Source organism: Kryptolebias marmoratus, linkage group LG14 (assembly GCF_001649575.2).
Source record: "Kryptolebias marmoratus isolate JLee-2015 linkage group LG14, ASM164957v2, whole genome shotgun sequence".
Classification (NCBI taxonomy): Eukaryota; Metazoa; Chordata; class Actinopteri; order Cyprinodontiformes; family Rivulidae; genus Kryptolebias; species Kryptolebias marmoratus.
In genome coordinates this window covers 26120371-26134961 of record NC_051443.1, presented here as the reverse complement: position 1 = coordinate 26134961, position 14591 = coordinate 26120371, and the positions used below count along the sequence as shown (strand labels likewise).

Below are 14591 nucleotides of genomic sequence, written 5' to 3'. Positions count from 1 at the left end.
GAGAGGACCTCAGGAACCAGAGAGAGGACCTCAGGAACCAGAGAGAGGACCTCAGGAACCAGAGAGTGGACCTCAGGAACCAGAGAGAGGACCTCAGGAACCAGAGAGTGGACCTCAGGAACCAGAGTGTGGACCTTTTTTTGTCTTTTTAGCTACTTTTAGTTATCAGATAGCTCTTGGCTACATTTAGCTAGCATTTTGCTGTAAGCATGAATCTTTTTGCTACTTTTAGCTGCAGTTTTGTGAATTGAGGGTTTTATGTAGCGTTTAGCTAATTTCAGCTTCTGTTCAGCTGATGTTTCTCTGGTTCTTGTTTTGAACAATAATCCTGGGACTGGGATGGAATCTGTGTCTCACCTGTGCAGGTGTCTGATCAGCTTCATCGTCCTTCTCCAGCTCTGAGACCCAGGATGGCGCTCCAGCTCCATTCTCTCCCCTCAGACGTGATTCTGGAACAGGAAGTGGGAATAATTCAGACTGAATCAGCTGGAAACAGGAACAGGAAACACTTCCTGTTCCTGTTTCTGCCTCTGACTTCACTCAGTTCACTTTCTAAATTAAAGGCCTAACGTTCAATTAGCTGTCGTGACGAAGTTTTACTCCCAGTGAGCGTCGTACCGCGCTCGTCCCACGGGTCTGGTTCGCTGCCATCGCAGCGCCGGATCCAGGCCGGGTGCTTCAGGTCAGGCAGGCTGCTGATCTCAGAACCATCCATCAGAGACTTGTTAGAGGTCAGCCAGCGAGGCAGGTGGAGGTCTGCTGCTCTCTGAGCGGACTGACACACAGGAAGAGGCTGAGTACGGTTCTGCAGAGACCCGGAACCACAACAGCAGGTGATAGATGACAAAAAAATAACCTACAGAGGAGTCAGCAGCTGAGCTCAACATGTCCTCTGGTCCTCTACTCCTAAACAAGAACAGACAGTAAATAAGAAACAGATTTTATACAAACAACACCAGAGGAACCATGTTGGGTCGGCAGGATCCTCCCCGCCGAGTTCAGGTCCAAACTCCATCTGAGACACCAGACGGTAAAGAAGCAGCACCAACCTGCTGGGAACAGGGTTCTGGTCCAGGTTCAGGGGGTCAGCCCGGCTGCCGAGCCCGGTTCTGGTTCTGTGTGCTGGCCTGGTGGAGGAGGGGAGGGACTGGGAGGCTGCAGCCAGGGACAGGAGGCCTGAGGATCAGAGACACCCGGATCAGCTGCTCCAGCCGCGGTGCGTTCAAGTGACGACGGAGGTTAGAGTTCTTAACGACAGAAAGACAACGGTGCGTTCACAGACCTTGTATGAAGGCGGACGTGTGGGTGACGGGCATGGAGCCGTCGTACGGGATGGACAGCAGCTCGTCTGTCGTCATGGAGAGACGGTCGCGGTTGCCGCGGTGACGGAGGGAGCTCACGGGGAGTTTCAGGAAGTCCAGCTCCCTGTCAGTCAAACGCTCCTGGAGAACTACAAACAAAAACATCAAAATAATCCAAGAAGAGAAACAAATTATTTTGTATTAGTCGAGTATGAAGACGTAACAGCTTCCCTCTGACTATAAGCTCTGCATGAAGTCACGCAGCAGAGAAACCAGCTCCAAATGTCTAAATTTACCCCGTACCGTCTCTGTTTCTGAGCGAGCCCCCTCTGGGTCTGGTCGGAGTGGAAGGCGGGTCACGGGGCAGAACCAGAGATCCAGTTAACGACCTGCAGTTCTGACAACTCCTCTCAAAGTCCTCGATGTAGGCGTCCAGCGCCGCCGAGGCGGAATCATAGTCCTGCAGGTAATCAGTGGGTGAATGTCAAGCTTTAGCTTTGTTTTCTCACTAAAAGCTTTAAGGAGCTTTGATTGAAAGATGGAGAGACGAGGCGTCGGACTGACAACCTCCACACTTCAGTACCGTTCATCCGAAGAACAAACATGGCCGCTGCGGCTGAACCAATCCAAGCTGTGAGGCTTTATTTTCAACCAGAGGAGGTGATAAGAGCAGAAAACAAACCTTGTTTCTGTATCTGATGGTTGAGTTGAGCTCAGGAGGCCGCAGGCTGCTCCTCAGGTGTCCCGAGCTGGACAGCAGGGACGTCACGGTGGACTCCGGAGACAGGCCGTCGTCCGCCGGGCTGCTGGACTCCATGCTGGGAGACAAGGGACGTTCTGTTGGACATCAGCTGCTGTGTGTGGGATCATCGTCCTGTTTGTTGGACAGACGTCTGACTCCAGAGGAGCCCAAACCATCAACCCTCCACCGCCGTGCTGACAGCTGGGAGGAGCTGTTTCTGCCTTTAACCTTCAAATTAAGGCCTGTAGCGACTGAGAGGACGTTCCAAGCTCCAAGAACATCATTTGGACAACGTTTCTTTTTCTAACAACAAATTAATAAGTGTTTTAGCTGCTTTTTTATGTTACGAGTCAAACCTGACCTAATCTCAAACTCCTAACTGTGGTAAATTGATAGAAATCTGCATTAATTATAAGAAAAATACCCAGAATTCCATTTGTCATCCAGTTTTTTATTTTCTGTTTCGGCATTTATTTAATCTTTAGCTTCAATAAAAGCTGCTCGATTTTCCTGAAGGTAAAAAAGACTTTTTTATAGCAACAAACAGACTGTTAGTTTAAGTTTTTACAGATTTAAACTCCAACCAGTTTGATTTATCAGCAGTTCTTTTCACAAACAAAAGGTTTAACTGGTAACATTTTCTTAGTAATAAAGGTTTATTACTAATTATTTATTCAGAATTGCCAGATTACTATTATTTTAACCATTGAAGAAGCTGCTGAACATTCATCATAGAACATCTGCAGCAAATATAAACAAATATGTAGAAATTATTCAAATTTTTGTGGCAACTTTTCCTGTCGTTCAATGGAAATTCAGGATATTATACAATGATTATCCCCAAATCCAGATACAGATCTTGGTAACATTTGAAAGTTCTTTTAAACCTCTTTAAGTTAAAATCAGTAGTTTTAACTAAACCTCTTCTAAATATTTTTAAAACTTGCTAACTAAAACCTGTAGAGTTACAATCTCCACAAATATTACATTTTTTTCAAGTTTCTTTTCCTTAAATGTTATTTTATATTTAAAAAAAAACTATTGTTTTTTAACTTTAGGAGACAGTTAGGTTAGTAAACAAAGCAAAATGAAAACAAACTACGAAAAATAAAGAGTTTGGGCTGATTTTTTTAGGCGTTAGCAGGTAAAGAGTTTGACTAAATCTCAAAAGTTAACTTAGTTAAAACTCACCACAGCCGGTAAATTAAACCGAACAGAACAACGAAGTTTAAAAACAAGTTAATTAACACTAAATCAAAATAAGATTTACGCTCCAAAATGTCTCTTTTCCGTTACAGACTGCTGCCGGGCGACGGCGCCTGGAGATGACGTCATCACGCAACCCGGAAGTGGCACTTTGTTTTTGCTTTGACATTTTTGGTGATTTTGGTCCCTTTTTTATTTTTTGTCTTTTATTTATGCAAGAAACTTTGTCTGGAAATAATTTTTGAAAAAATAATCATAAATAAAAAATAAGTGTCCATATTGTTGATTTTAATAAAACATATTATGTATACCAATAAAAACAAATGAATAAATATGAATTTATATATTTATGGATGCATTATGTGTATGTAATATGTCTGGGTGGACCACTACCTTTCTACAGGTCAGTTCCACGTGTTTGTTTGAACTCAGGTGTTCACCTGATGTTTCAAGTGCGCTGTTTGTTTTTAATAAAAGCAGTTTTTATCACAAAGACAGGTTTCACTTCAGATCTTTGTTTTCCTTGACAGAGGTCAATTATAAAATACTGTCCCATAACTATGATTTAGTTGTTCGTGTTTATGACTTAGCATCTCTTAATTGTAAGATATTATCTCCTAATTGACATTTGCCATGTGTGTATGTGTTTTTGGTAGTGTTTGTTTGTCTGTGCACAAGGTTACTCAGATAGTAATAAACAGATTTTGATGATATTTTCAGGAAATGTTGAGGCTTCTGGTTCTTGATTCTGGTGCTGATCGGGTTCACAATCCGGCTCCTACAATATTTTAATGACATGGCCAAGAAGGATGGTTGCGCTTAGTTCCTAAACATATAGTGATGACGTCACATGATGATGTCATCAGTCTCACAATGAGTCTTGGCTGCTTCTAGTTGTAAGATATTATGTCATAATTCTTCTCATTATTACTATGAAATGCTAAATCATAATTCATTCATAAGTCATATTTATCAAATACTTTTTTTTAGAATTTTAAAACCGTGCCTGTGTTTAAGAGTGATATTCTTAACCTAGTTTAAAAGAAACAACAACTTTTCCCTTTTTTTTGTTATTTTCTTAGATTTTGGAGGTACACACAGTGGTATAGCCCGACCCCGTAACCCCCCCTCCTGCGGGCAGAATGGTACGGTCCATTTCACCAAGCGGCGCGAACACCCCGCAGATTCGCCATTTTCTGTCCTTACATCGACCTCCTAAAAGTCGAGCTGTAAGACTCTCATTGAAGGTTTTTCTGTCAGTTTAACTCAAAAGCAGCTCAACAAAATGGTAAGGGGATTTAATTCGGGGACTGGACGACCGGAAAGCCCGATTTTAGGGCGTAAATCTTTTATTTTTTTATTCTCAGGCCGTGATTTGTCGGAGTAAAATGCGGGCAGGTCGGAACAATTGCTAATTATTGCTTTTGTTTCGTACATAAATCTTATTTAAATGGTTTATTATTGTTTTTATTGACGCCGTCACAGCAGGGAGACGGGAAAGCGAATATTTACGGGCTGTGAAATCTAAAAAAAATAAATAAATGAAATCAGTTCATATGTAATTTATTACATTTTAATGTCTCTATTTATAGACACACCTGTAAGGTTATATTTACGTCACTAACCGGCGGTAAACCTGAAGTAACGGTTTCTCCTCGCGCCGTTATAATCCAGGGAGTCACGTGGTCACGAGGCTTCCGATTCAAATCTTATTGTCTGTCCGCCATCTTTGACCCGCTTTAGTCCAAAACCTGCACGACTGGGACAGTTTAAACCTGGACTAAACTACAGCTGCATAAAAATAGAAATGATTTAATTTAATGCTGTTGTTGCAAATCAGAGCAGCTCCAGATTATTAAACAGTTATAACCTTATTATTATTATTATTGTTGTTTTTAGACAGCTGGACTCGTTCCAGTGAGCTCGAGGCCAATAAAGCACTGAAATGACCGTATATTGAACTTCAGTTTGAGATGTTTTGATGGTTAAAGTCGTTGTTTTTCTTTGCAGCGTGAGTGCATCTCCATCCATGTGGGTCAGGCCGGCGTTCAGATCGGAAACGCCTGCTGGGAGCTCTACTGCCTGGAGCATGGGATCCAGCCGGACGGGCAGATGCCCAGCGACAAAACCGTCGGAGGAGGAGACGACTCCTTCAACACCTTCTTCAGCGAGACCGGTGCTGGGAAACACGTCCCCAGAGCCGTCTTTGTAGACCTGGAGCCCACTGTCATCGGTAAAGCTGATCTCTTTTACTTCACCTGTAATTTACTCAACGTGCTGCCTGGGGATTAATTATAATTTTGTTTTTTTTTTTAGATGAGGTGCGCACAGGAACCTACCGCCAGCTGTTCCACCCGGAGCAGCTGATCACCGGGAAGGAGGACGCTGCCAACAACTACGCCCGGGGTCACTACACCATCGGGAAGGAGATCATTGACCCGGTTCTGGACCGGATCCGCAAACTGGTGGGTAACTTAAGTTTATACAAGATCTTAAACACTAAAAACCCTTCATGGTTCCTGTTTCCCTGAGCCAGAGATGTTACTAAAACCTAGAATAAAATGAGTTGTGTTGACAGGATTTGTCTTCCTCTGTCCTCAGGCGGACCAGTGCACTGGCCTTCAGGGCTTCCTGGTCTTCCACAGCTTCGGTGGCGGTACCGGTTCTGGTTTCACCTCCCTCCTGATGGAGCGTCTGTCTGTGGACTACGGCAAGAAGTCCAAGCTGGAGTTCTCCATCTACCCGGCTCCTCAGGTGTCCACAGCCGTGGTGGAGCCGTACAACTCCATCCTGACCACCCACACCACGCTGGAGCACTCGGACTGCGCCTTCATGGTGGACAACGAGGCCATCTACGACATCTGCCGCAGGAACCTGGACATCGAGCGCCCCACCTACACCAACCTGAACCGGCTCATCAGTCAGATCGTGTCCTCCATCACCGCCTCCCTGCGCTTCGACGGCGCCCTGAACGTGGACCTGACGGAGTTCCAGACCAACCTGGTGCCCTACCCCCGGATCCACTTCCCCCTGGCCACCTACGCCCCCGTCATCTCCGCGGAGAAGGCGTACCACGAGCAGCTGACCGTGGCCGAGATCACCAACGCCTGCTTCGAGCCGGCCAATCAGATGGTGAAGTGTGACCCCCGCCACGGTAAATACATGGCCTGCTGCCTGCTGTACCGCGGAGACGTGGTGCCCAAAGACGTCAACGCCGCCATCGCCACCATCAAAACCAAACGCTCCATCCAGTTCGTGGACTGGTGTCCCACCGGCTTCAAGGTTGGCATCAACTACCAGCCGCCCACCGTGGTTCCTGGAGGAGACCTGGCCAAGGTGCAGAGGGCCGTGTGCATGCTGAGCAACACCACCGCCATCGCCGAGGCCTGGGCCCGGCTCGACCACAAGTTCGACCTGATGTACGCCAAGCGGGCCTTCGTCCACTGGTACGTGGGGGAGGGGATGGAGGAGGGCGAGTTCTCCGAGGCCCGGGAGGACATGGCCGCCCTGGAGAAGGATTACGAGGAGGTGGGAGTCGACTCCGTCGAGGGCGAGGGAGACGAGGAGGGGGAGGAGTACTGAGGAGGCTGACACAAAATGTCCGTCTGTCTTTGTCGTTTGTTTGTCTTTAAAGCTGTTCTTCGTGAAGGTCTGAAATATTCTCCATGTTCCAGTCTGTGTTCTCGTTCTGTAGTCTTCTGTGTTTGAAACGACAACAAGATTAAAGTTTTTGTTTTTTTAACAGATGTTTCTGGTTTATCTGTACGGCTCAGCAGAATGACACCTGCTGAGTACTTTAAATAAATCAGGTTTTAATGTGTTGATGCTAATTTATCCTGATGAGTAAATAATCCTGAATCAGCTGAATTTAAGCTGAAACATCAGTTTGTAGAAGTCCTCCAGTCCCACAGTGTCAGAATGAATACTTCTGATTTCTGACCACAGCAGGATGAACATCTGCTTCTCCTTCCTCAGAGAAGGAAATTAAAAACATCCAGTTTGTTTCTCGTCAGTTTTATTTAGATTTAAGGACTTTCTTCCCATATAAACTCGTCTGATGGTTTCTCCTCAGTGTTGTTGCTTTTATAAAACAAAAAACTTAATTTTTTCAATATATTCTATATTAAAAGTATCCACTCGTCTCCCTTCATATGAACCTGTTCATCCTAATTTAGTAATATAATGTAATTTTCACATAAAGCCTCCAAAGCAGCAGGATAAAAAAATTCTATATTCAAAATGTTTTAAAAAGAAGCACAGAGTGGGACCTCCCGGCAACACACTATCTCTGGCTCTGTTCACCATCGATAAAAACAGGAGTGAGTCCTATTGTCCTCTAGACGATCTCTGATAACCCTGGTCAGTGACATGGATCTGATTATATCATTGGGCTCGGTTCTGCCCAGCTATCTCAAAGTGAGTCATCCTGACCATAGACGATCTCTGGCTCGGTTTATCCCAGTGAAAACAAAAAAAGAAAAAAAAAATCAGGAGTGAGACCTCCTGTTTATTAGACGAATAAATGGTTCCTTAAGTTTTCACTTTTTAAACCCCAAAACAAGTTTTTCAGCCTTATTACCCGCTGAAGCACAAAAATATGACTGATTAGTCAAATAAACAAGACTATAAAGTTACAAACAACCTTAATAACCAGATTAGTAAAACATATTTAACTGTTTTTCTTTTCTGTGTAACAATATGAGCAAAACCAAATGATCTGCAATATTATTTTTACACTTAATTCTAGATATAATTTCAAGACCCCCCCGCTTAATGAGCCGTCCCACAATGAGGTCCCGACCTCCACTTTAGAACCCAATAAACGCGTTCTGACTAGCCCGTTTTATCCCAGTTATGAACAGGAGTGAGGCGTCCCGATAATAGACGATCTCTGACTGACTGACTCGGTTTGTCCCGGTGACGGCGGAGTGAGACCTCCTGTCCAAGAGGCGGTCTCTGGCCGGGGCGCGTGCTCGTGTGCGTGAACGTGCCGTGGAAGTGATCAGACGTCACAGTTCTGCCGTTGGTCCGGTTCAGTTCAGTTCGGCTCCAATGAGCCGTCGGTTCCGCCGGGAGTTGGACCGAACCGAGCCCGTTTGAACCCGGATCCCGCCCCGGCTCCCGATCTAGTCCGGACCGGTTTAACTTTCCGCTCGCGCTGAGGACCCGAACCGGGGGCGGGCGGAGGTTCCTGGGACTGGCTGCCGTTACCGTCCGTGACGTCGGTCCGCCGCCGGGGTTCGAGCCGCTCCTCCTCTCCGGGCTCACCGAACCGGCCGTTGGACCCCCCCGGAGCCGCCGGGGTTCCGACCCATGATGGAGCGGAAGCGGTCGGACTGTCCGGCTCTGCCGCCCGGCTGGAAGAGAGAGGAGGTGATCCGGAAGTCCGGACTGAGCGCCGGAAAGAGCGACGTCTACTACTACAGGTAGTTCTGATGGACCGGCTCGGAACCAGCCGGAGCAGAACCGGGCCGGGTTGTTTACTCTGGAAACAAACCCGCTTCTGCTCTGAAAGTCTCGCGTTATTGACCCGGTTCTGTTTAACTGAAGGCAGGTTCTGGTTCTGGTGAATTAAAGTCCAGTTCCGACGAGTTCCGTCCCAAACCAGCATGTTCGTAATGATTCTAAAGGAGACGGTTCTGTTGGAAAGTTCTGATCCAAGAAAGAACCAGACTTGTAGTTTTTTTATCACCCGCCGCTTGTTTTTGTTTGTCTGTTAGCAAAATATCTCGTGACCCAGTGGACCGGTTCTGATGAAACTCTCGGGGAGAACCGATTGGATGACCGTCTACAGCTGATTAACTTTTGGGGTCCCCCCGATTCAAGATGGCCGCCACAGCCAGTCGACTGTAGCCAGCAGAAACAGGTCTGTGGCCGGGTCAGTCCTGCAGGTATCCGGCTGAAACCAGGTGTGGTGGTAGCTGAGAGTCGCCCCGAGCTCAGACTTTGAGGGCGACCGGATCGCACCAAGTCAAAGCCCGAAACTCAGGCCTGAAAGACGGTGGGCGATATGCATTCCTGCCGAAGACCGTGACCCCTCAGTGGGTTCTGGACCACAGAGTTCTGGGTCTGCGAACCGGGCCCAAGTTCTGACTTCTGGTTCTGTCCCTTACTGCCTGTCGCCCGCCGGGACGAGAGGCGGGCAAACATGTAACGTCCTGTGTGTCGGCGCGGATTTAATCGGCCGGCAGGTGAACGTCTGACTGAGTTGGCTTGAGTCAAGATGGCCGCCGCAGCTGATGGCCGCCCAGCTCTGATGTTGTCTGTGGCGGTCGCTGAGCCCGATCCCCAACCCGTCCTCTGAGGGCGGCGGGCGACGTGCATTCCTCCGGGGCGCGGCGGCGGATCTAACCAGAACCAGATGTTTTCTGATGTTCCCCTGCGCCGGGTCACACAGGAAGTCTCTGCTGCAGGCCTGCGGTGAGCCTGAGCTCACTTCCTGTCGCTCGGTGGCAGCAGCGGCGGCGGCGGCGGCCGTGACGTGGGCGGAGCCTTGGCTCTGAGCCACGGTGAGGCCTTGCTTTCAGTTTGGGTCTGGATGTGACTCATCAGTTCCAGTAATGACAGCAGGAAACAGCAGCAGCCGTACAAAACGCCAAAACTTTATTAACCGTTAACAATCCGACAGGTTTACCTCAACTGGGATCACTAACCTGTACTAACCTGCACAAACCTGCTAACCTGCTAACCTGAACTAACCTTTACTAACCCAGACTAACCTGCACTAACCCGCACTAATTCAGACTACCCTGCTAACCTGCACTAACCTGCACTAACCTGCACTAACCTGCACTAACCTGTACTAACCTGCACTAACCTGTACTAACCTGCACAAACCTGCTAACCTGCTAACCTGAACTAACCTGTACTAACCTGCACTAACCTGCACTAACCTGTACTAACCTGCTAACCTGAACTAACCTGCACTAACCCGCCCAAACCATCCAGTTAACTACCAAAGAACTGAACTACGGCCGACTTTAAGCTGTTTTAGCTGTTTCTGTAACCCTTCGGCTCCTTCAGCTGACGGCTGCTGCGGCTCGTTTCCTGATGCTTTCAAAATATTTAACTTTATTTACAAATATTTTCTTCACAGAAACACAGAGATCTCTACTGTTAGCTTTTAGCTGCTGTTAGCTGTCGGAGCTGTTAGCTTTAAGCTGCTGTTAGCTGCAGGAGCTTTTAGCTGTTGTTAGCTGTAGGAGCTGAGTTTCAGCAGGAAGTTTCATCGGAAGGAGACCAGACTTTCTGCTAAAACACACAGCTGCTGAAACAGGCGCTAAACGCTAAAAATGAAATGGCTAAATCAGCTAAACATCAGCTAAAATTAGGAAGAACAGATGCTTCATTTAGCTAAACTAGAACCTGCGCTGAAGCTAGGCTAACAAAAAAAGATGCTAAAATTACTAGAGCAATAGCTAAAAGCAGAAAAACAGATTCTGAAGGTAAAATCAGCTAAACAGTAGCTAAAAGCTAAGAGTAGCAGAATGAAAGCTAAACAGTAAGAGCTGAAATGAGGAAAAGAAGATCGCTCTTCTGACCAAAACAGTAGCTAAAATTAGCCAAACAGTAGCTAAATGAGCTAAGCTGAAGAAACAGCAGCTTTCTCCTGAACGAGCCGAAGGTTTGACTAAATAAACAGCTGAAATGTAAGAAAGCTGAACTCTGACTCAGATCAGGAGGTTTCAGGTTCAGCTGATAAATTCAGATTTATCTTAATTATCTTTAGCTGTTTGTGTAATAATGTGTGTGTGTGTGTGTGTGCGCGCGTGTGTGTGTGTGTAATAATGTGTGTGTGTGTGTCCTCAGCCCGAAGGGGAAGAAGTTCCGGAGTAAACCTCAGCTGTCCCGTTACCTTGGAAACGCGGTGGACCTGGCGTGTTTCGACTTCCGGACGGGGAAGATGATGCCCGGGAAGCTGCAGAAGAACAAGCAGAAGTTCCGACACGACGCGCTCAACCTGGCTAAGGTCAGAGCGGAGGGGGCGGGGCTACAGCTTACAGGGCGGGGCTCCTCTGAGCGCTGTCGGGCGGACTCTTCATGTTGTTGTTCTGAAGGTCTTCTGTCTTCTTCGTTGGTCGTTGGACCCACCTGTCCCTCAGGTGCTGTGGACATGTCTCTATAGTCTTCTGTCTGTGGCTCAGTCTGGTTTCAGGTCCGTTGTGGTTCTAGTTCTGACTCATCCGGGTGTCGGTGGACTCGTTGGTTAGGGTTCTGACCCAGAGGCCCGGTCTGAGGTTCAGACGGGTTTTTAACTTAGAGAACAGTTTCTGTAAATTATTCTCAGGACCGGAATGTTTCCACCATCAGAACCTGAGTTTAAGGAACGTCTGCTTTGATCGGGTCAGATCCACTCAGGGGTTCTGCAGATTAATGTGTGTGTGTGCGGTTTGTTCACACTTCCTGTTGTCGTGGCGACGAGCTCCCCCCTCACACCGGGGCAGGAAGTGGAAGGCGTCTCCAACGGCCCGCCGTCTGTTGTCTCTGTTCCCAGGGAGGCAAACCGGACCTGAACACAGCGCTGCCCATCAGACAGACGGCCTCCATCTTCAAACAGCCCGTCACCAAGGTGACCAGTCACCCCGGCAACAAGGTGAAGACGGACCCGCAGAGAGGGGCGGAGCAGCCCCGGCAGGTGAGGGATCACGAGTCAGCTGAAGGCTGGGTGGAAGCTAACGGTTCAGAGACGGTTCCATGTCTGGAACGTTCTGCCTGAACGTTCTGACAGAACGTTCTGTCTGAAGATGGAACTCTGGGTTCTCGGGTCTGAAGTTCTCTGGGTTTTTCTCTGCAGCTGTTCTGGGAGAAGCGTTTAAAAGGCCTGAGGTCGTCCGACATCACCGAGGAGGTCCTTCGCTCCATGGAGCTGCCCAAAGGCCTGCAGGGTGGGTCTGCAACACACAGCTGAGCTCCCAGCCCACCCCTGACCCCTGACCTCTGACCTCTGACCTCTGCGCAGGCATCGGGCCCGACTCCAGCGACGACGCGCTGCTCTCGGCCATCGCCAGCGCCCTGCACATGAGCTCTGCTCCGATCACGGGCCAGACGTCCGTGGCTGCGGAGAAGAACCCGGCCGTGTGGCTGAACACGTCGCAGCCGCTCTGCAAGACCTTCACCGTCACCGACGAGCAGATCCGGTAAGCCCCGCCTCCCCGCGGCACCGAAGGCGGCGGGTGATATGCATCCTTTAATTTGATTCAAGCCAGAATTCAGTCTGGAGTCTGAAGCGTTCGTGGCGCCCGTCAGGAAACGATTTTCTGCGATGAAGCCAAACGGTCGAAAAAGAGAGGGAATATTTTCACAATAAAAGCCTTGAAAACAACACGTATATGAAGTGGAAAGTTTAGATGAAACCAAATTTCCAGTTTTCAGTTGTTGTTGCTGCTGCTGGACAGCAGGGGGCGCTGTGGGAGCACAGAGCTGAACCAGCAGCAGAGCCTTCATCCTCCCCTCCTCCTCATCCTCACCACCTTTATCCTCCCCTCCTCCTCATCCTCACCTCTCCTTTCTTTCGTTCCTTCGTTTCTCCTCCCTTCCAGTGTTGCGTCCTCGTCTTCCTCCTTCCTCTTTTCATTTCCCTCCTCCTCTTCCTCCCGTTTCCTCTCTGCTCACCTCTCTCCCTCCAGCCTTCATCCCCCCTCCTCCTCCTCCTCCTCCTCCTCCTCCTCCTCCTCCTCCTCCTCCTCCTCCTCCTCATTTTTTATCTCTTCCCTCCATTAATTTCCCATTCTCTCTTCATCCCTCCACCGTCTCTCCGGCTGAATGTGCTTGTCATCCTAAATTGCTGCCATTCCTCTCCTCTTCCTCCTCTTCCTCCTCCTCTTCCTCCTCCTCCTCGTCTGGTTGGTTTTATTTTTAACTTTAACTTTTAACATTATTTCATTTTTTGCACAAATTAAAGTTAGAAGTCTTAAAGCTGCAGACATTCGGCTCTTCATCACCCTCCTCTTCCTCTCCTCAGATCAGTTCTGCAGCTTTCAGAACCGAACTGAGGGAACCTTCAGTTAGTGTCTTACCTGCTGCAGATGATGGAGTTTCATTCTGTTTGACGAGCTAACGGCTAGTCTGAGCGGCTGGCTGCCATCTTTAAACACAGGGAACTCTGTGGTTGTAGCATCGGCAGATAGCTGTAGCACTTCCTGTAGGAACAGTCAGTGGGGGGCGGGCTGCATTGCAGACGTGGAAGATCCTGATTCTCTTCTCAGGACAGAAATGGATTTAGTTCATCTGCCATCCCAACCCTAACTCTAATCAAAGGAAACAGAGGAGTTTCAATCTCCGAGGGGCAGTGAATGCAGCACTACGTGAAGCAGACTTAACCCCGCCCCCTCGGAACCTGAAACCAGGTGTGTGTGTCCGCAGGGAGCAGGAGAGGAAGGTGTACCAGGCCCGGAAGAGCCTGGAGGAGGCGCTGACGGCCGACGGCTTGGCTCGAGCCGCCGAGATCACCCGAGGGCTGCCGGAGGAGAGGACGGCCTGAGGACAGCCCGAAGACGGCCTGAGGACGGCCCGAAGACGGACAGGTGAGGCGTCCTCCTGGCGGACGAGCCGCCGGTCGACAGGAAATAAGAACCAAAGGAAAAGTTATTTCTGATTTTCTGCGACAGAACCGACTCTTTAAACTCGGTTCTGTTCAGGATTCTGATGTAACTCCCCGAGTCTGCCTGAAACTCGGTCCTGTGTGTGTGTGAGTGTGTGTGTGTGTGTGAGTGTGTGTTCACACGTCCATCCATCTTCTGTCTGTCTCCTCTCAGGGTCGCCCCGGCAACAGGAGCTGCTACTCTCCCACTGAAACATTCCAACATTATTTATTATTTAAATTAATTTCAGTAAAAGTCGTAAAGTTTGTCTTTTTATTTTAATAAAACCGAAGCAGGGGGTGTTTGAAGGAATGTATGTCGCCCGCCGGCATGTCGGGAATCTGACTGAGACCCGATGAATAAATTCAGACGTTATAAAAGTTAAAGCTTCAAATCAAAGTCAACAAAAAGAAGCATTTTAATATTTACTGACCCCTGGTGGTGGAGCCAGGAACAGCAGCCGTCCAAACGAACTTTAACTCTTCAAAGTCAACGGACGCGCCGGCGCGTCCAAGTCACATGACCGATTTAAAACGCTCTAGAGGGAAAGATCCGCCCTCTTAGACACTTTGTTTTAATCTGTGTCGAAAGTCCAGACTTCAAGCTTTACACCAGTTTTTAAATCATCTCGATAGGCCAAGGAAAACCAGAGTTATGAGAAATTATTCCCGACACATATTTTTTAAAAAAACCATCGTCATATTTTCAGCGCGTTAGAGCGAGAAGCGCCAAAACCGGGAGAAAACTCCGCCATCCTCCGTC

General features: G+C 48.2%; 3 protein-coding genes across 6 annotated transcripts in view; 2 read left to right on the top strand and 1 right to left on the bottom strand.

Annotated features, from left to right (window-relative positions):
* The window catches only part of lg14h18orf54 (linkage group 14 C18orf54 homolog), an 8163-nt gene extending 4771 nt beyond the window's left edge, over nucleotides 1-3392 (bottom strand). For 2 of the 3 annotated variants that reach the window (XM_017441165.3, XM_025002831.2), the window contains exons 1-8: nucleotides 3235-3392; nucleotides 1984-2119; nucleotides 1605-1761; nucleotides 1283-1450; nucleotides 1050-1176; nucleotides 861-906; nucleotides 619-775; nucleotides 358-449 (exon numbers count right to left, since the gene is read on the bottom strand). In XM_017441165.3, the coding sequence (XP_017296654.1) occupies nucleotides 358-449; nucleotides 619-775; nucleotides 861-906; nucleotides 1050-1176; nucleotides 1283-1450; nucleotides 1605-1761; nucleotides 1984-2118 (882 nt within the window). In that variant the 5' untranslated portion in view covers nucleotide 2119; nucleotides 3235-3392. Of the gene's footprint in view, nucleotides 1-357; nucleotides 450-618; nucleotides 776-860; nucleotides 907-1049; nucleotides 1177-1282; nucleotides 1451-1604; nucleotides 1762-1983 lie in introns of all 3 variants that reach the window. The other variant, XM_017441166.3, reaches the window with a different exon arrangement.
* A 1001-nt stretch (nucleotides 3393-4393) lies between these two features.
* Nucleotides 4394-6991, top strand: LOC108251018 (tubulin alpha-1B chain-like). Its single transcript, XM_017441159.3, has 4 exons — nucleotides 4394-4537; nucleotides 5260-5482; nucleotides 5566-5714; nucleotides 5851-6991. The coding sequence occupies exons 1-4, from the start codon at nucleotides 4535-4537 to the stop codon at nucleotides 6829-6831; spliced, it is 1356 nt and encodes a 451-aa protein (XP_017296648.1). The 5' UTR covers nucleotides 4394-4534; the 3' UTR covers nucleotides 6832-6991.
* A 1217-nt stretch (nucleotides 6992-8208) lies between these two features.
* mbd2 (methyl-CpG binding domain protein 2) overlaps nucleotides 8209-14591 on the top strand; it is a 12373-nt gene continuing 5990 nt past the window's right edge. Inside the window, exons 1-7 of one of the 2 annotated variants that reach the window (XM_025002833.2) lie at nucleotides 8209-8675; nucleotides 11059-11218; nucleotides 11744-11884; nucleotides 12044-12134; nucleotides 12209-12386; nucleotides 13612-13772; nucleotides 14004-14575. In XM_025002833.2, the coding sequence (XP_024858601.1) occupies nucleotides 8563-8675; nucleotides 11059-11218; nucleotides 11744-11884; nucleotides 12044-12134; nucleotides 12209-12386; nucleotides 13612-13729 (801 nt within the window). In that variant the 5' untranslated portion in view covers nucleotides 8209-8562 and the 3' untranslated portion in view covers nucleotides 13730-13772; nucleotides 14004-14575. Of the gene's footprint in view, nucleotides 8676-11058; nucleotides 11219-11743; nucleotides 11885-12043; nucleotides 12135-12208; nucleotides 12387-13611; nucleotides 13773-14003; nucleotides 14576-14591 lie in introns of those variants that run through there. The other variant, XM_017441160.3, reaches the window with a different exon arrangement.